The sequence below is a fragment of the Rhinoderma darwinii genome, chromosome 1 (genome assembly GCF_050947455.1).
Source record: "Rhinoderma darwinii isolate aRhiDar2 chromosome 1, aRhiDar2.hap1, whole genome shotgun sequence".
Classification (NCBI taxonomy): Eukaryota; Metazoa; Chordata; class Amphibia; order Anura; family Rhinodermatidae; genus Rhinoderma; species Rhinoderma darwinii.
The window spans coordinates 325,197,865-325,213,474 of NC_134687.1; the positions used below are offsets into that span (position 1 = coordinate 325,197,865).

Genomic DNA, 15,610 nt, shown 5'->3' on the forward strand with positions numbered 1-15,610 from the left:
GGTTTATGCTAATGAGCTTTCTTAATGCCCAAGTGGGCGTGTTTTTACTTTAGACCAAGTGGGCGTTGTACAGAGTGTATGACGCTGACCAAAGTAAAAACACGCCCACCGGGGCATTAAGAAGCTAATTAGCATAAATCTAAAATCGCTCCTAACGTGGTGAAAATAGATTGTTTTTCTATATAAAAAGCACTGCTGTCACCTACATTACAGCTCCGATCTCCTTATGTAGGAGACAGGGCACTTATAATGTGGTGACAGAGTCGCTTTTGTTCCAAAGCTTTGTAAAAATATGGCAGAGAGAAGAGAGTACATGTAGAGCTTTAATTTTGGGACGGCTTTTATGGAAAATTGCATCATAGTACTGCATGTAAAAACAGAGATCAGTCTGATGGGGAAGTCAGGAATTTGTAGTGTGAAAACCCAGGCCTCAGGTAGGAATAAAGAACATAGTGTAGTAAAAAGAAACTGAAAGGGGAGTATTGCGGATCCAGGATGTGTGTGAACATGTCACTAAACTAGAACCAGATTGTCACTCACTCCCTCCTACATAAAGCTGAAAGATACGCAGTATAAAGCCCTGTACACGCTGACGATTGTTGCAAGTAAAAATTCAGTTCCATTCATTGGAAAGTGTTGCTTCTGCAGCAAGCACAAGGTCTGCAATGTCCTCCTCAATGCCAACATAAGAGGCTGCGGATAGAGAGGTTGTCTTAGCTCTAGCAGATTGGTATCACACTCAAGAGCCTCAATGTTGTGGCAACCATTCAATGGTCAATTGAGCAGATTCTTTCAAACTAAGGCAGAATTTGACAGCTGAGCACAAGCGATACATTATCAAGAGACCGACCCTGCCATTGTGTAGTTTGATCCTATAGTAGGGGGGGGACCAGCCCGACCTCACGCTGACCGCTGCTGCGATTCCGCCCTACTCACTCACATTTAGGAGCCAAGCAGGGCGGCGGTCTGCATGAGGTCGGTGCGTGGCGGCCCAAGAGTGGATCAGTCCGGTCACCTGACCCGAGTCAGTGACGTGAGGTCAGTTGACTGGACTGTGCCAGCCAAAGAGTGGATCAGACTGGTCACCTGACCCGAGTCAGTGACGTGAGGTCAGTTGACTGGACTGTGCCAGCCAAAGAGTGGACCAATCCGGTGACCACTGGTCCATTCTCGGGCCGGCAGTGGCGTAGTTATAGGGGGAGTGGGGTCACAATTGCGACCAGGCCCCTAAGTCTGGGGGGGTCGATAGGGCCCCCATTGCCACACAGCGCTGACCTCGCTTCCAACTGAATCTGCGTCAGCTGGACGCAGTCAGTTGGGTTCAATGCTGGAGCCTTGCGAGAAGCTCAGCACAGGCAGGCGCGACGTTGTCACTGCAGTCACTCACAGTGCAGAGGAGGAGTAAGATCCTCCACCCATCGTGAGAACGGGGATAGGTAATTAGTTAGGTTGTTTTTCTATTAGGTACATACCTATGGGGGCATTATACTGGGTATGAGAGGGGACAGCTCATATGGTAGCTGTTGAGGGGGCATTATACTGTATGGGACATCTATGGGGCATTATACTGCATGGGGCAGCTATGGAGGACATTATACGGTATGTGGCAGCTATGGGTGGCAATACACTGTGTGGGGGGTATTACGTTTATAATGTAGTACAGCCCGTGAATGAGGTTATAAATATCCAAATGGCCCACGGCAGAAAAAATAAATAAACAAATAAAATAGTCTACTGGTCCAGGCTCACATTAGTGCTTCTATTTGGGGTGGATATAAAATGGTGTGGTCATACATACAATATTTAGTAAATTCTACCAATAACGAGCTGTCGGGAGTGATAATCCATACATGGCCGGTGACAAATCAATTGGTTAAGGAGGACAGACATCTGGCAACAAATCGGCCTAGAACCCCACTTTGACCAGGATCATACACGGTTTTAATGCAGTTTTTGTCTCAATTTTTTTTTAGCTAAATCTCAAAGTGGATCCAAAAGGAAAGAAAGGTATAAAGAAAAGACTGATATATCGCCTTTCTTTTGTGTCCACTTCTGTGTTTGGCTCAAAAAACAGCCAACAACCGCTTCAAAACTGCTTGTGATCCTGGCCTTACAGCAACGTAGGAATGGCCTTTGCAAGAATTGCCAAGATTTTCACATGGGTTACAAAAGGAAAACCATTTCAATTGTTGGAAGATATCTGCATGTAGAGGATTCAACACCACAAATGTACGTGTGAATGTGGCCAAATCCTTTAGTCTTGGTCACTATATAGTTTAAAAAAGAAGGAGCCAACAGCAGCCAATCAGATTACAGCAGCCTTTTCTTCAGTCTTACTGGTTGCTATGCAGATCCCGGCCTCTTTTCTTGATAAATCATTCATTAAAAGACATGGTTAAAAATAAATATACAAAAAAGGTATAGGGAGAGTATGGGGTTAACATAGAAATTGTGTTTATAACCAGAGATAGGCCGGCATGACTCATCCCAAATATCTTGGCTCTTCTTGTAAAAGTTACTAAATTGTGAAACCTTTTAGATTTTAAGCTGTGTGTACTCTCCAGCCAGAGCCCCATACATTGACAGTGTTCTCGGTGATAGCCAGACACACACATCTAGTCACCCTGCCTAAGCAGTTCTCATAATGTGCAGCCAAATGGGAAGGTGGTCATGTGCTTTATTTGGAACCAATGCAAAGATCAGAGGTTGAGTTGGCATTGCAACGTTCTACTATACTAAAAAAAAAGCTGTTCATTATCAATACACTAAAACTTAGCCAATTCCTTTTAGCCACAACAAAATCGAGAAGAATTACCTTACCCATGCTCCTGATGCATTAAAAAGAATGTACATATAGAGGAAATAGTTACAATTATGAACACCACAGACTAAAGCTGGGCAAAGCCAGGTAAGCCATGCTAGAAAGTTTCTGCTGGTAACTAGCGTTATGGACTATTTTCTATCGATGCCTATTAGGCTGGGTTCACACGAGGTCATTACTTCCGTAAAGGAAAGAACGTATTTCGGCCGGAAGTCCCGGACCGAACACAGTGCAGGGAGCCGGGCTCCTAACATTATAGTTACATACGATGCTAGGAGTCCCTGCCTCGCTGTAGGACAACTGTCCCTAGCTGTAATCATGTTTTCAGTACGGGACAGTAGTTCCACGGAGAGGCAGGGACTCCTAGCGTCGTACATCACTATGATGCTAGGAGCCCGGCTCCCTGCAGTGTGTTCGGTCCGGGACTTGCGGCCGAAATACGTTCCGTCCATTACGGACGTAACATGCTCGTGTGAATCCAGCCAAAGAGTTCTGGTTGCTGGGCCACTAAAGGTCAGATTGGCCCCTAAGTCGTTGAGATAAGTACTGGAGTCCATTATTAATGGATCTCGCCACTAGTGAATAACATTGGATCAGCACAGTGATGACGTACCATCTGCCATTCTTTATCACAGACTTCACCAGAACTTTCAAAGAATAGGCTCAGTTCACATCTCGTTTTTCACGCACGTCGTAGGTATACGCCAGGATAATTCCGCCACGTATGCCCATAGCATCCAGTCTATGCCAAAATTGTCCTCTTGGCATAAACTGTGCTGGTATGCTTTGGCATACTGGTTTTAATCTGTATAGAAAAGAATGGTCTACAACACTATTCTATACAGTGGGGCACTATACTTTATTTCTTTCAATAGGAGTCAATAGCCGATGTATGCAATCCAGTGGGAAACAGAGGTGTATCTCTAATCCGGACATATCCTGAGATTCATGGCATGAGATGTTAAAGACACATGTAAAAAAAATACCTCCAACAGATACCACTCGTCATCCATCTATCCCCCATAGAATCCCATGTTAAAAAAGAAAGTTTAAAAAGCTTGCATTGGATTGCTATGACAAAATTATATAACTCATGAAAAGTTAAGGATGGACATATCTGTACGGAGGAATACGCCAGAGGTATATGTTGGGGATTGCTCCTGATGTATACCTCCAATGTGCCTGAAAAACGAGATGTCAACTGAGGCTTATAGGGAAGACATGCCAAGCAAAGTCTTTTTTGCCATAGGGCACATAAAGCAGCTGTTATACAGTAAATGGGCAGAGCTGCGCCTCACGTACTAGAAATCAACGGACATATATCCAGTCCTCAGGTTTGTAGGAGAAAAGTCACAAAATTCCACCCATACTTTACGCTTATGCTACAAATTACAAGAATCTGGATTTTCAAGTTAAAGAGGTCAATATCACATGCCACCAGCCTCCTTAACCCCTTCAGGACCCAGCCGATTTTTTCAAATCTGACATGTGTCACTTTATGTGGTAATAACTGCGGAATGCTTTTACCTATCCAAGCGATTCTGAGATTGTTTTCTCGTGACATGTTGTACTTTGTTAGTGAAAAAATTTTGTCGATAGTTTTGGTATTTATTTCTGAAAAACACCACAATTTAGAAAAAATTTGCAAAAATTAGCATTTTTCTAAATTTAAATGTATCTACTTGTAAGACAGATAGTAATACCACACACAATAGTTACTAGTTAACATTTCCCATATGTCTGCTTCATGTTTGCATCGTTTTTTGAACGTCCTTTTATTTTTTTAGGACGTTACAAGGCTTAGAACTTTAGCTGCAATTTCTCCTATTTTAAAGAAAATTTCAAAAGGCTATTTTTTCAGGGACCAGTTCAGTTCTGAAGTGGCTTTGAGGGCCTTATATATTAGAAAATCCCCAGAAATCAGCCCATTTTGAAAACTGCACCCCTCAAAGTATTCAAAACAGCATTCAGAAAGTGTTTTAACCCTTTAGGCGTTTCACAGGAATTAAAGCAAAGTAGAGGGGAAATGTACAAATTTTATTTTTTTTGCCAAAATTCATTTCTAATACATTTTTTTTCTGTACCACAGAAGGTTTTACCAGAGAAATGTAACTTATTATTTATTCCCCGGATTCTACAGTTTTTAGAAATATCCCACATGTGGCCCTAGTGTGATAATGGACTGAAACACAGGCCTCAGAAGCAAAGGAGCACCTTGTGGATTTTGGGCCTCTTTTTTAGAATATATTTTAGGCACCTTGTCAGGTTTGAAGAGGTGTTGAGGTGCCAAAACAGTGGAAACACCCCAAAAGTGACCCCATTTTGGAAACTACACCCCTCAAGAAATGTATCTAGGTGTATAGTTAGAATTTTGACCGCACAGGTTTTTCGCTAAATTTATTAGAATTAGTCTGTAAAAACGAAAATCTATTTTTTCTGAAAAAACATAGAAATTTTTAATATTTACAAGAAATAATAAAGAAAATGCACCCCAACATATGTAAAGCAATGTCTCCCGATTACGGCAATATCCCATATGTGGTAATAAACTGCTGATTGGACCCACAGCAGGGCTCAGAAGGGAAGGAGCACCATTTGGATTTTGGAGAACGTATTTTGCTGGATTGGTTTTCGGTGCCATGTCGCGTTTGCAACGCCCTGGAGGGACCAAAACAGGGGAAACCCTCCAAAAGTGACCCCATTTTGGAAACTACACCTCTCAAGGAATTTATCTAGGGGTATAGCATTTTGACCGCACAGGTTTTTCGCTAAATATATTGGAATTAGTCTGTATAAATGAAAATCTAGAATCATAGAAATTTTACATTTTTAGGGTATGTGCGCACACACTAATTACGTCCGTAATTGACGGACGTATTTCGGCCGCAAGTAGTGGACCGAACACAGTGCAGGGAGCCGGGCTCCTAGCATCATAATTATGTACGATGCTAGGAGTCCCTGCCTCTGCGTGGAACTACTGTACCATACTGAAAACATGATTACAGTACGGGACAGTTGTCCTGCAGAGAGGCAGGGACTCCTAGCATCGTACATAAGTATGATGCTAGGAGCCCGGCTCCCTGCACTGTGTTCGGTCCGGTACTTGCGGCCGAAATACGTCCGTCAATTACGGACGTAATTAGTGTGTGCGCACATACCCTTACAAGGAATAAAGGAAAAAAAGAACCACAACATTTGTAAAGCAATGTCTCCTGATTACGGCAATACCTCATATGTGGTAATAAACTGCTAATTGGACGCATGGCAGCGCTCAGAAGGGAAGGAGCACCATTTGGATTTTGCTGGATTGTTTTTCGGTGCCATGCCGCCTTTGCAACACCCTGGAGGGACCAAAACACTGGAAGCCCCCCAAGTTACCCCATTTTGGAAACACCCCTCAAGGAATTTTTCTAGGGGTATAGTGAGCATTTAGACTCCACGGGTCTTTTGCAGAATTTATTAGAATTTGGCGGAGAGAATTAATATCACAATTTTTATCCACTAAAATGTTGAATTTTCTCATTTTCACAAGGGATAAAGGAGAAATAAACAACCAATTTTTGTAAAGCTATTTCTCCCAGGGACGGAAATACCCCACATGGGGTCATACTTTTTTTTCATTAGAAATGAATTAACCCTTTCAGGACTGATCCATTTTTTGCTTTAGTTTTTCACTACCCGCCTTCCAAGAGCCATAACTTTTTTCTTTTTCCGTCAGTAGAGTGATGTGAGAGCTTATTTCTTGCGGGAGGAATTGTAGTTTCTATTGATACCATTTAAAGTGCCATAAAAAGTACTGGGAAACTGAAAAAAAAGAGGAAAATATAGGAATATAGGGAAAAAATCTGATTCCATTTTTTTGGGTTTTTGTTTTTACAGCTTTCGCCGTGCGGTAAAAACGAAAACTACAGCGATTTTGGCAGTTTAAATTATTTTAGTTTTTTACGGTGTTCACCGTGCGAGTTAAATAATGTTATATTGTAATAGTTCGGCCTTTTCCGGACATAGCGATATCAATTCTGTTTATTTTTTTACATTACTTTTGAAGAAAAATGGGAAAAGGTTTTTTTTTTTTTTTTTTACTTTAAACTTTTTTCTCTCTCACTACCAATAACTTGAATTATTCTACACATTTTATTAGTCCCCCATAGGGGACTTGTACCAACGATCATTGGATTCGCGGGTACAATATGCTGCAATACTAATGTATTGCAGTATATTGTTATTTTTACAGGCTTCTATAACCGCACGATTGCTGTTCCTGTCCGTTAGTCCTGGGTGTCAGCTGTAATACACAGCAGACACCCGCAGCGTATGGAGCGGGCTCAGAACGTGAGCCGGCTCCATACATCACCCCCGCACCATGACGTGCTATTAAGTCATAGTGCGCAAAGGGGTTAATGCACAGCGGATGGTGTGAATATTGCCATTTTCCACTGATATGCCATTTTAGTGCATAATATGTCGTGCCCAGTTTGTGCCCTGAAGACAAATACCTCATAAAGCGTTAAGCGGGTTCTCCCGGGTATGGCGATGCCATATATGTGGGCACAAACTGCTGTTTGGGCACGCTGGAGGGCTGAGAGGGGAGGGACGCCATTTTGCTTTTGGAGCGCAGATTTTGCTTGGTAATTTTTCTGTTTTGGTTTTCGCTGGTATTTCAGTTTATAATGTGGGGGGGCATATGTGAGCTGTGCGGGGTACATCAGGGTATAATAAGAGGGTATAAAAAATACGGTAAATAAATAATAATTCATAGATGTGTGGCCGGTGTCACACCGATAAATGGTGTCGGATGTTACCCGCTTTTAGAAAACACTGCACATTTTGCATCGCCATATTCCTGGGAGCCAGAACTTCTTTATTTTTTCACCACCGGAGCTGCATGAGGGATTATTTGTTGCGGGACAATCTGTAGTTTTCATTGGTACCATTTTGGGGTACATGCGATTTTTTGGATCACTTTTTATTACATTTTTTTTGCAAGCCAAGTGACCAAAAACAAGCAATTCTGACAATGTTTTTTTAGTTTATTTTTTACGGCTTTCACCGTGCGCTATAAATGACCATTATATTTTATTCTGCGGGTCGGTACTATTACAGCGATACCATATGTATCTAGGGTTTTTTATGTTTTGCAGCGTTTGCGCAATAAAATCACTTTTTTATAAAATAATTTATTTTCTGTGTCACCATATTCTGAGAGCTGTAACTTTTTTATTTTTCAGTCAAAAAAGCTGTGTAAGGGCTTTTTTGCGGGACGGGTTGTAGTTTTTATCGGTATTATTTTCGGGTACGTGCGACTTTTTGATCACTTTTTATTCTCTATTTTGGGAGGGGTGTCGTTTTTTATTGATTTTTTTTTTTGGGGTGTTCATCGTGCGGGAAAAACAACATTATAGTTTTATAGCTGGGGTCGTTACGAACGCGGCCATACCAGATATGTGTACTTTTTTTTTTAACGTGTTCATTTTTTTCCTATAATTAAAGACTTATTATAGGAAAAAAATGCAGTGTTTGTTTATATAAAACTTATATTTTTACACATTAAAACATTATTATCTTTTTTTTTTACTTTTTTCACTTGTCCCACTAGGGGACACTTAGACTTGCAGCTTTGATCGCTGCTAGAGTGTACATTACACTACCTACGTTGTGTAATGTCTTCTAACTGTTATTGTGACGTGACAGTCACACTGACAGGAAGTCTCGGAGGACCGGCCGGAGGCTGCTCCGCCGAGGCTTCCGTACATGGCAACCCGGAGGTCATTGTCTGACCTCCGATTGCCGTGACAAGCATCGGTAGCCCCCACGATCACTTCGTGGGGGCAGCCGATGTGCTTCAAACCACTTAAATGCGGCAACGGCAATCCGTCGCCGAATTTATGGGGTTAATTGCCTAAATCAGCGGCGATGGTCCGCTGACCGGCAAGGCTGGAGTGTCAGCTGTCAGGGACAGCTGACCTCCCGGCTCCCGGACACTGCCCGTTAGGACAGTGTGCGCCGGGAAATACTCTGCAATAGTACGTCTGGATGCGGGAACTAACCCCTCTGCAGGACGTACTATTGCGGAGCAGCGCGTGAAGAGGTTAATTCCAAAGTAAATGGAGTTTCCGGGAGATTGGCTACTCTTGAGAAAGGGGGCATATTGTGTAATTGGTTTGGTGCCCAAACTCCAGTAAAAAACATTCTGGCAATCAGGCTGAATAATGTGTAATTGCACGCTCAAATAGATAAAGTGAATGCATACTACTGCTGCTCATCTGTATGTGAAAACCCACGGACTGAGGTCAGTCACTTCTACTATCACTATGCATGTTAGCCACAATTCATCTTCATTAAAGGGGTTGTCCGAGATTTAATGTTTGTACTTTATAAATGTAAATACATTTGTAATATACTTACATTTTCCAAAGTGTAACCCGTCACCCGTCAAGTTCCCCACGGAAGGATCTGGAAACGGGGCCACTTTGGAAAATGTAAGTATATTACAAATGTATTTACATTTATAAAGTACAAACATTAAACAGTCATTAAATCTCGGACAACCCCTTTAAATTGAAGCATAGAACACCTTGAGAGAATGTTATTCTTGTATAGATTCTCTATATGCATTAGGATTGTTCCTCCAGCCACCCCAACCCCACTGCTGCCATTGGTTACGTACAGACGGCAGTGAATACCAGAATTTAGGGTAGGAACACACTAGGCAGAATCACAACGAATACACTGCATACAACTAGAGAACGTATCCGACCTGGTAGCCGCAGGGAATTCCAGCCAAAAAAAAACAAAAACGCACCCAAGTTGTGGTTTGGTCTTTTGTGCAGGACGTCCGCTGTGGAAATCCCGCAGCAATATAAAATACATATATATCTGGGTAGAGAGGATCACTTTGTTAGGACTACTTCAGGGGGTAAGCAGGAGCATTATTTATTGATTTCAAATTAGAATTAGTTTTTATTCCGGCGGATTCGCATAGTTTCCGCCGCAAAAATCGCAACACATAGCTCTTTGTTGCGGGTTTTAAACACCCCATTAAATGCAATGGGGGAAAACCAACAACAGGAGAGAAATGAATCCGCAGCATTGATTGACATGCTGCTGCATCAAAAACCGCACCACAGGTCAATTTATTACGTTTTTTTTCCTGAAAACTTTCCGCTGTGTGGGGGTGAGATTTGTTGAAATCACTCCGCTGCTACTGTATTACGCTGCAGAATCTCCGCAATGAAATCTGTTGCAGAAAATCCACAGTGTTTACGCTCCGTGTATTCCTACCCCCAGTGTACCCCATACTGCTGTGTCTACATGTTTCAGCCCTATATGCCATTTTTTGCTAGGGCAAGTGTAGGCACTCAATAGCACCATATTGAGTGCAACAAACAAGGTTCTCCTGAGGAACCACCAGGAACCTGAATGAGCAAAATAGGTACCAAGAAGAATTTCAGATTAATTTCAGCTGTGTGCATAGGATTGAAAATGTATGAGACAACAGCAACACAATAAAGTAGTCCCTGACTTATGCACTATTACTTGTGGAAACAAATCATGTCTACAGACGTATAAACAAGCCACCACCTGTCACAGCGCTCAGGGGAAGTCAACACAACTACGCTTTTTTACTCTAGTTTTCTTTACCTAAACAGTCAGGAGTCTATTTAGGAGTATCCCACCATTGTACTGAGCCGTGAATGGGGGTCACATAATAGTTGTACTAAAGACCCCAAATCATGAGTATAGGCTGGGAACATTTAGAGCTCCTTCACCTGGCTGGATATGAAGCCGTGCACTGGGATCCAAGCACTGGCAGAGCGATACTTTGTTACACGTGTGGATGCCATTCATTATTTATACTCTACACACAGGGATAAACATACGGTGTAGACAGAATTCATGTTCCACACATGTGGAGGGCACTCATTGTATGGACTGTACACAGTGATATGTATATATTGGTATATAGTCTGGCTACATGTGGAGGGCACTCATTGTATGGACAGTACACAGTGATATATATATATTGGTATATAGTCTGGCTACATGTTACACATATGGAGGGCACATTGTATGGACTGTACACAGTGATATGTATATATATTGGTATATAGTCTGGCTACATGTTACATGTGGAGGGCACTCATTGTATGGACTGTACACAGTGATATATATATATTGGTATATAGTCTGGCTACATGTTACATGTGGAGGGCACATTGTATGGACTGTACACAGTGATATATATATATATATATATATATATATATATATATATTGGCATATAGTCTGGCTACATGTTACATGTGGAGGGCACATTGTATGGACTGTACACAGTGATATGTATATATTGGCATATAGTCTGGCTACATGTTACATGTGGAGGGCACATTGTATGGACTGTACACAGTGATATGTATATATTGGCATATAGTCTGGCTACATGTTACATGTGGAGGGCACATTGTATGGACTGTACACAGTGATATATATATATATATATATATATATATATATTGGCATATAGTCTGGCTACATGTTACATGTGGAGGGCACATTGTATGGACTGTACACAGTGATATGTATATATATTGGTATATAGTCTGGTTACATGTGGAGGGCACTCATTGTATGGACTGTACACAGTGATATATATATATATTGGCATATAGTCTGGCTACATGTTACACACATGTGGAGGGCACATTGTATGGACTGTACACAGTGATATGTATATATATTGCCATATAGTCTGGCTACATGTTACATGTGGAGGGCACATGGTATGGACTGTACACTGATATATATATAGTGGCATATAGTCTGGCTACATGTTACACACATGTGGAGGGCACTCATTGTATGGACTGTACACAGTGATATGTATATAGTCTGGCTACATGTTACATGTGGAGGGCACATTGTATGGACTGTACACAGTGATATATATATATATATTGGTATATAGTCTGGCTACATGTGGAGGGCACTCATTGTATGGACTGTACACAGTGATATGTATATATATTGGTATATAGTCTGGCTACATGTTACATGTGGAGGGCACTCATTGTATGGACTGTACACAGTGATATATATATATATTGGTATATAGTCTGGCTACATGTGGAGGGCACTCATTGTATGGACTGTACACAGTGATATGCATATATATTGGTATATAGTCTGGCTACATGTTACATGTGGAGGGCACTCATTGTATGGACTGTACACAGTGATATGCATATATATTGGTATATAGTCTGGCTACATGTTACATGTGGAGGGCACTCATTGTATGGACTGTACACAGTGATATATATATTGGCATATAGTCTGGCTACATGTTACACATGTGGAGGGCACTCATTGTATGGACTGTACACAGTGATATATATATATATATATTGGCATATAGTCTGGCTACATGTTACACATGTGGAGGGCACTCATTGTATGGACTGTACACAGTGATATGTATATATATTGGTATATAGTCTGGCTACATGTTACACATGTGGAGGGCACATTGTATGGACTGTACACAGTGATATGTATATATATATATTGGTATATTGTATAGATTGTACACAAAGCGACGTGTATATTAGGGTGTCCCGCAGCAGGAAAACTCGGAGGTAAATGGCACACCATACGGGGTAGGATCAGCCCCAGGCAGGTGAGGCATGGCAGGCCACTCCATAGGCCAGGGGCTATAGTAGGCGGCTGTTTGCTGTCACCAGTGTGGCAGGCAGCCAGAGGTCTTACCTTCTCCTTCTTGGTGGAGTTACTGAGCTCCTCGCCCTTGTTCATGCCTCCAGTGACTGCCGGGCTCCAGGAGATGCCAGTCGAGCCGGTGCCCCCGGTCTCTCCCCAGCCGCAGCTGTCTATCTTGATTAGCCGGTGCTTGGGGGACACGATGTACTTGAGCTCGGTCCCCCCTACCAACTGCTGCTGCTGCCGGGTTACGGTCGGCCTCCTCTCGCTGTTGCTGCGGTACAGGTGCGGCGAGGAAGACGAGGATGAGGACGAGGACGTGGTGTTGGTGCTGGAGCCGGGGTACGGCTCCTGGAAGAGGCTGTTGCTGCTGCTGCAACCTGGCGCTCTGCCCCTCCTGCCATCCGCCTGCTCCTCCCCGCACATGGCCCGCAGCTTACGGAGGGACGAGCCGGGTCCGTTGTACGGGTCCTCAAAGTCGCGCTCCTTCTGTGCCCGGTAGGCTTTGATGAGGTCGCTCTCCTCCCGGGCGGGCAGCGGAGACGTGTGGTGGTGGTACTGGGGGAAGGACTGCTGTTGCTGCAGGTGGAAGGTGCGCTCAGTCCCCCCGTTCCTCTTGTAGTCCGGTCTGGGGGGCTGCGGGGGGCTCTTGGTCTTGTTATTGTTGTTGTTTCCCAGACTGAAGTACTTATTCAGCCATTTCGCCATGATCAGCGGCCGTCCTTTAGTCAGATCTCCCGGCTGCAACAGCTGACACTCCCCCGGTACAGCGCTCACATGGAATTGCAGCAAGTTCTGGGGAAACTCTCCGGACCTGCTCCCGGTCACACTCGCTGGGGATTCACTCTACCAGCTGGGGCTCGTCCATTGACTTAGTGTCGGCACAATGTCCTGTGGCTATTCAGGTTACCGGCACGTCCCATTCAGTATCCCGGTCACCAGCACCTGTCAACCAGAAGTGACATGTGTAGTTAGAAGTTGGACGGACTGGCCCCGCTTCCCCACTAGTTGAATGGCAACAGCCGCAGCGTACTGCCACAACTCGCGTAATATCCAATGGACGGTATTCCTTAGAACGTGCTGGACACGGTGCAGACAGCTCCACCGGCTGCGGCTTGTGCGGCCGCTGTATCACACCTCACCTCTCGCTTCGGTGGTGGGCGGTGCTAGTGCACAAATCCCCGCCCCCCTCGTGTCAAACCCCGGTCACTCGGGGACTCTCACCTCTGCACGGAGCAGCAGCACAAGTCTGGGCAGTGCCTGCGCGCCGTACAATAACGGGGTTCCTGTTACAGCATTGTAGAATGTTTTATAACGTTGAACGAAACAGCTTTACATCATGGTGCTATTCATAGAAGCTCCCGCGCACTTTCCTACTACCTAACTGTCTGAATTCTTATAGCGCCCCTGCTGGATCACTGGGGAAAGTGCATCCAGCTCAACCTGACGGCATTTGCTGGCTATAGATAGGAATTTACATACAGCAGGTAACGCTGGGTCCATGGCCAGATGTGCGATGATTTGGGCGCTGTATTAGGGTATGTTCACACGCACTGTTTTCAGACGTAATTCGGGCGTTTTAGGGTATGTTCACACAACCTCTTTTCAGACGTAATGGAGGCGTTTTACGCCTCGAATTACGCCTGAAAAGAGGGCTCCAATACGTCTACAAACATCTACCCATTGCTTTCAATGGGTTTTACAATGTTCTGTTCCCACGTGTAATTTTACGCGTCGCTGTCAAAAGACGGCGCGTAAAAAGACGCCCGCGTCAAAGAAGTGCATGTCATTTCTTGGGACGTTTTTGGAGCCGTTTTTCATTGACTACATTGAAAAACAGCTCCAATAACGTCCGTAAAATAGGCGGCGAAAAACGCGAGTTGTTAAAAAGCGTCTGAAAATCAGACGTATTTTGCAACTGCGTGTGAACATACCCTGACACTCTCTTTCAGAGCACTTGTCACTGGTTTTATGTTACAATCATTACACTGTAATATGGTCTTATGAGTGTCTTCGATTAAATGATGTCCCTACACATTCAATGTTTACATGCTAAAGGGCAGAGCTTGGAAAATGTTTTTGGTATGCGAACAGGGCCTGTTTGGCAAGTATGGGGGGAAAGTATACAGTACTGGCCCATGAGTAGCGGGCCATCCTTCAACTGTTTATCATAAGGTTCCCCCTTGCAATATAATGTCATAGAGCCCCCCTTGTAGAATAATGACAGAGCCCCCCCTGTAGTATAATGTCATAGAACCCCCTTGCAGTACATTGACATCCCTTGTAGTATAATGACAGACGCAGAGGTCCCCATAAGTACATAAAGCCTTCAGTAGTCAGACCCCCCTTGCAGTATAATCTTCCAGAGAGCCCTCAGCAGTCTGACCCCCTCACATTATAAATCCCCCCTATAGAGCCATCAGCAGTCAGACCCCCCCCCCTTGTATTATAAATCCCCCCTATAGGGCCCTCAGCAGTCAGACCCCCCCTTTCATTATAAATCCCCCCATAGAGCCCTTAGCAGACAGACCCCCCCCCCTTACAGCATAAATCCCTCCATAGAGCTCTCAGCAGTCAGACCTCCCCTTGCAGTACAATCCTCCATAGAGCCCTCAGCAGTCAGACCCCCCTTGCATTATAAATCCCTCTCCCATAGGGCCCTCAGCAGTCAGACCCCCCTTGTATTATAAATCCCCCTATAGAGTCCTCAGCAGTCAGACCCCCCTGTCATATAATCCCCCCATAGAGCCCTCAAAAGCCAGACCCCCTTGCAGTATAATAGCCCCCCCCCCACAGAAGCCACAGCAGTTGGACTACCCCTGTAGTATAATACCCCCTCATTGAGCCCTCAGTAGAAATCAAGCACAGTAGAAGGAAGTCGGCACCACTCTCAATCTTCACAGCATGGAACAGGCAGATAGATGCAAGTGGAGTCAGGGTTTCCTCATTTAAGCAAACTTCGGGCGGTGCTCAGCATAAAAACAGACAGTCTTGTAGTATAATATAGATGAAAGAAATGAAAATGCGGCACTCACCCGTTTGCAAATCTTTTTAACTTTATTGTGTCACCTTGGC

General features: G+C 43.8%; 1 protein-coding gene across 2 annotated transcripts in view; it reads right to left on the reverse strand.

The window, feature by feature from the left end:
- SHB (SH2 domain containing adaptor protein B) overlaps positions 1-13,840 on the reverse strand; it is a 191,999-nt gene extending 178,159 nt beyond the window's left edge. The window contains exons 1-2 of one of the 2 annotated variants that reach the window (XM_075825642.1): positions 13,760-13,840; positions 12,587-13,480 (exon numbers count right to left, since the gene is read on the reverse strand). In XM_075825642.1, the coding sequence (XP_075681757.1) occupies positions 12,587-13,243 (657 nt within the window). In that variant the 5' untranslated portion in view covers positions 13,244-13,480; positions 13,760-13,840. Of the gene's footprint in view, positions 1-12,586; positions 13,706-13,759 lie in introns of those variants that run through there. The other variant, XM_075825641.1, reaches the window with a different exon arrangement.
- Positions 13,841-15,610: the final 1,770 nt, after the last annotated feature.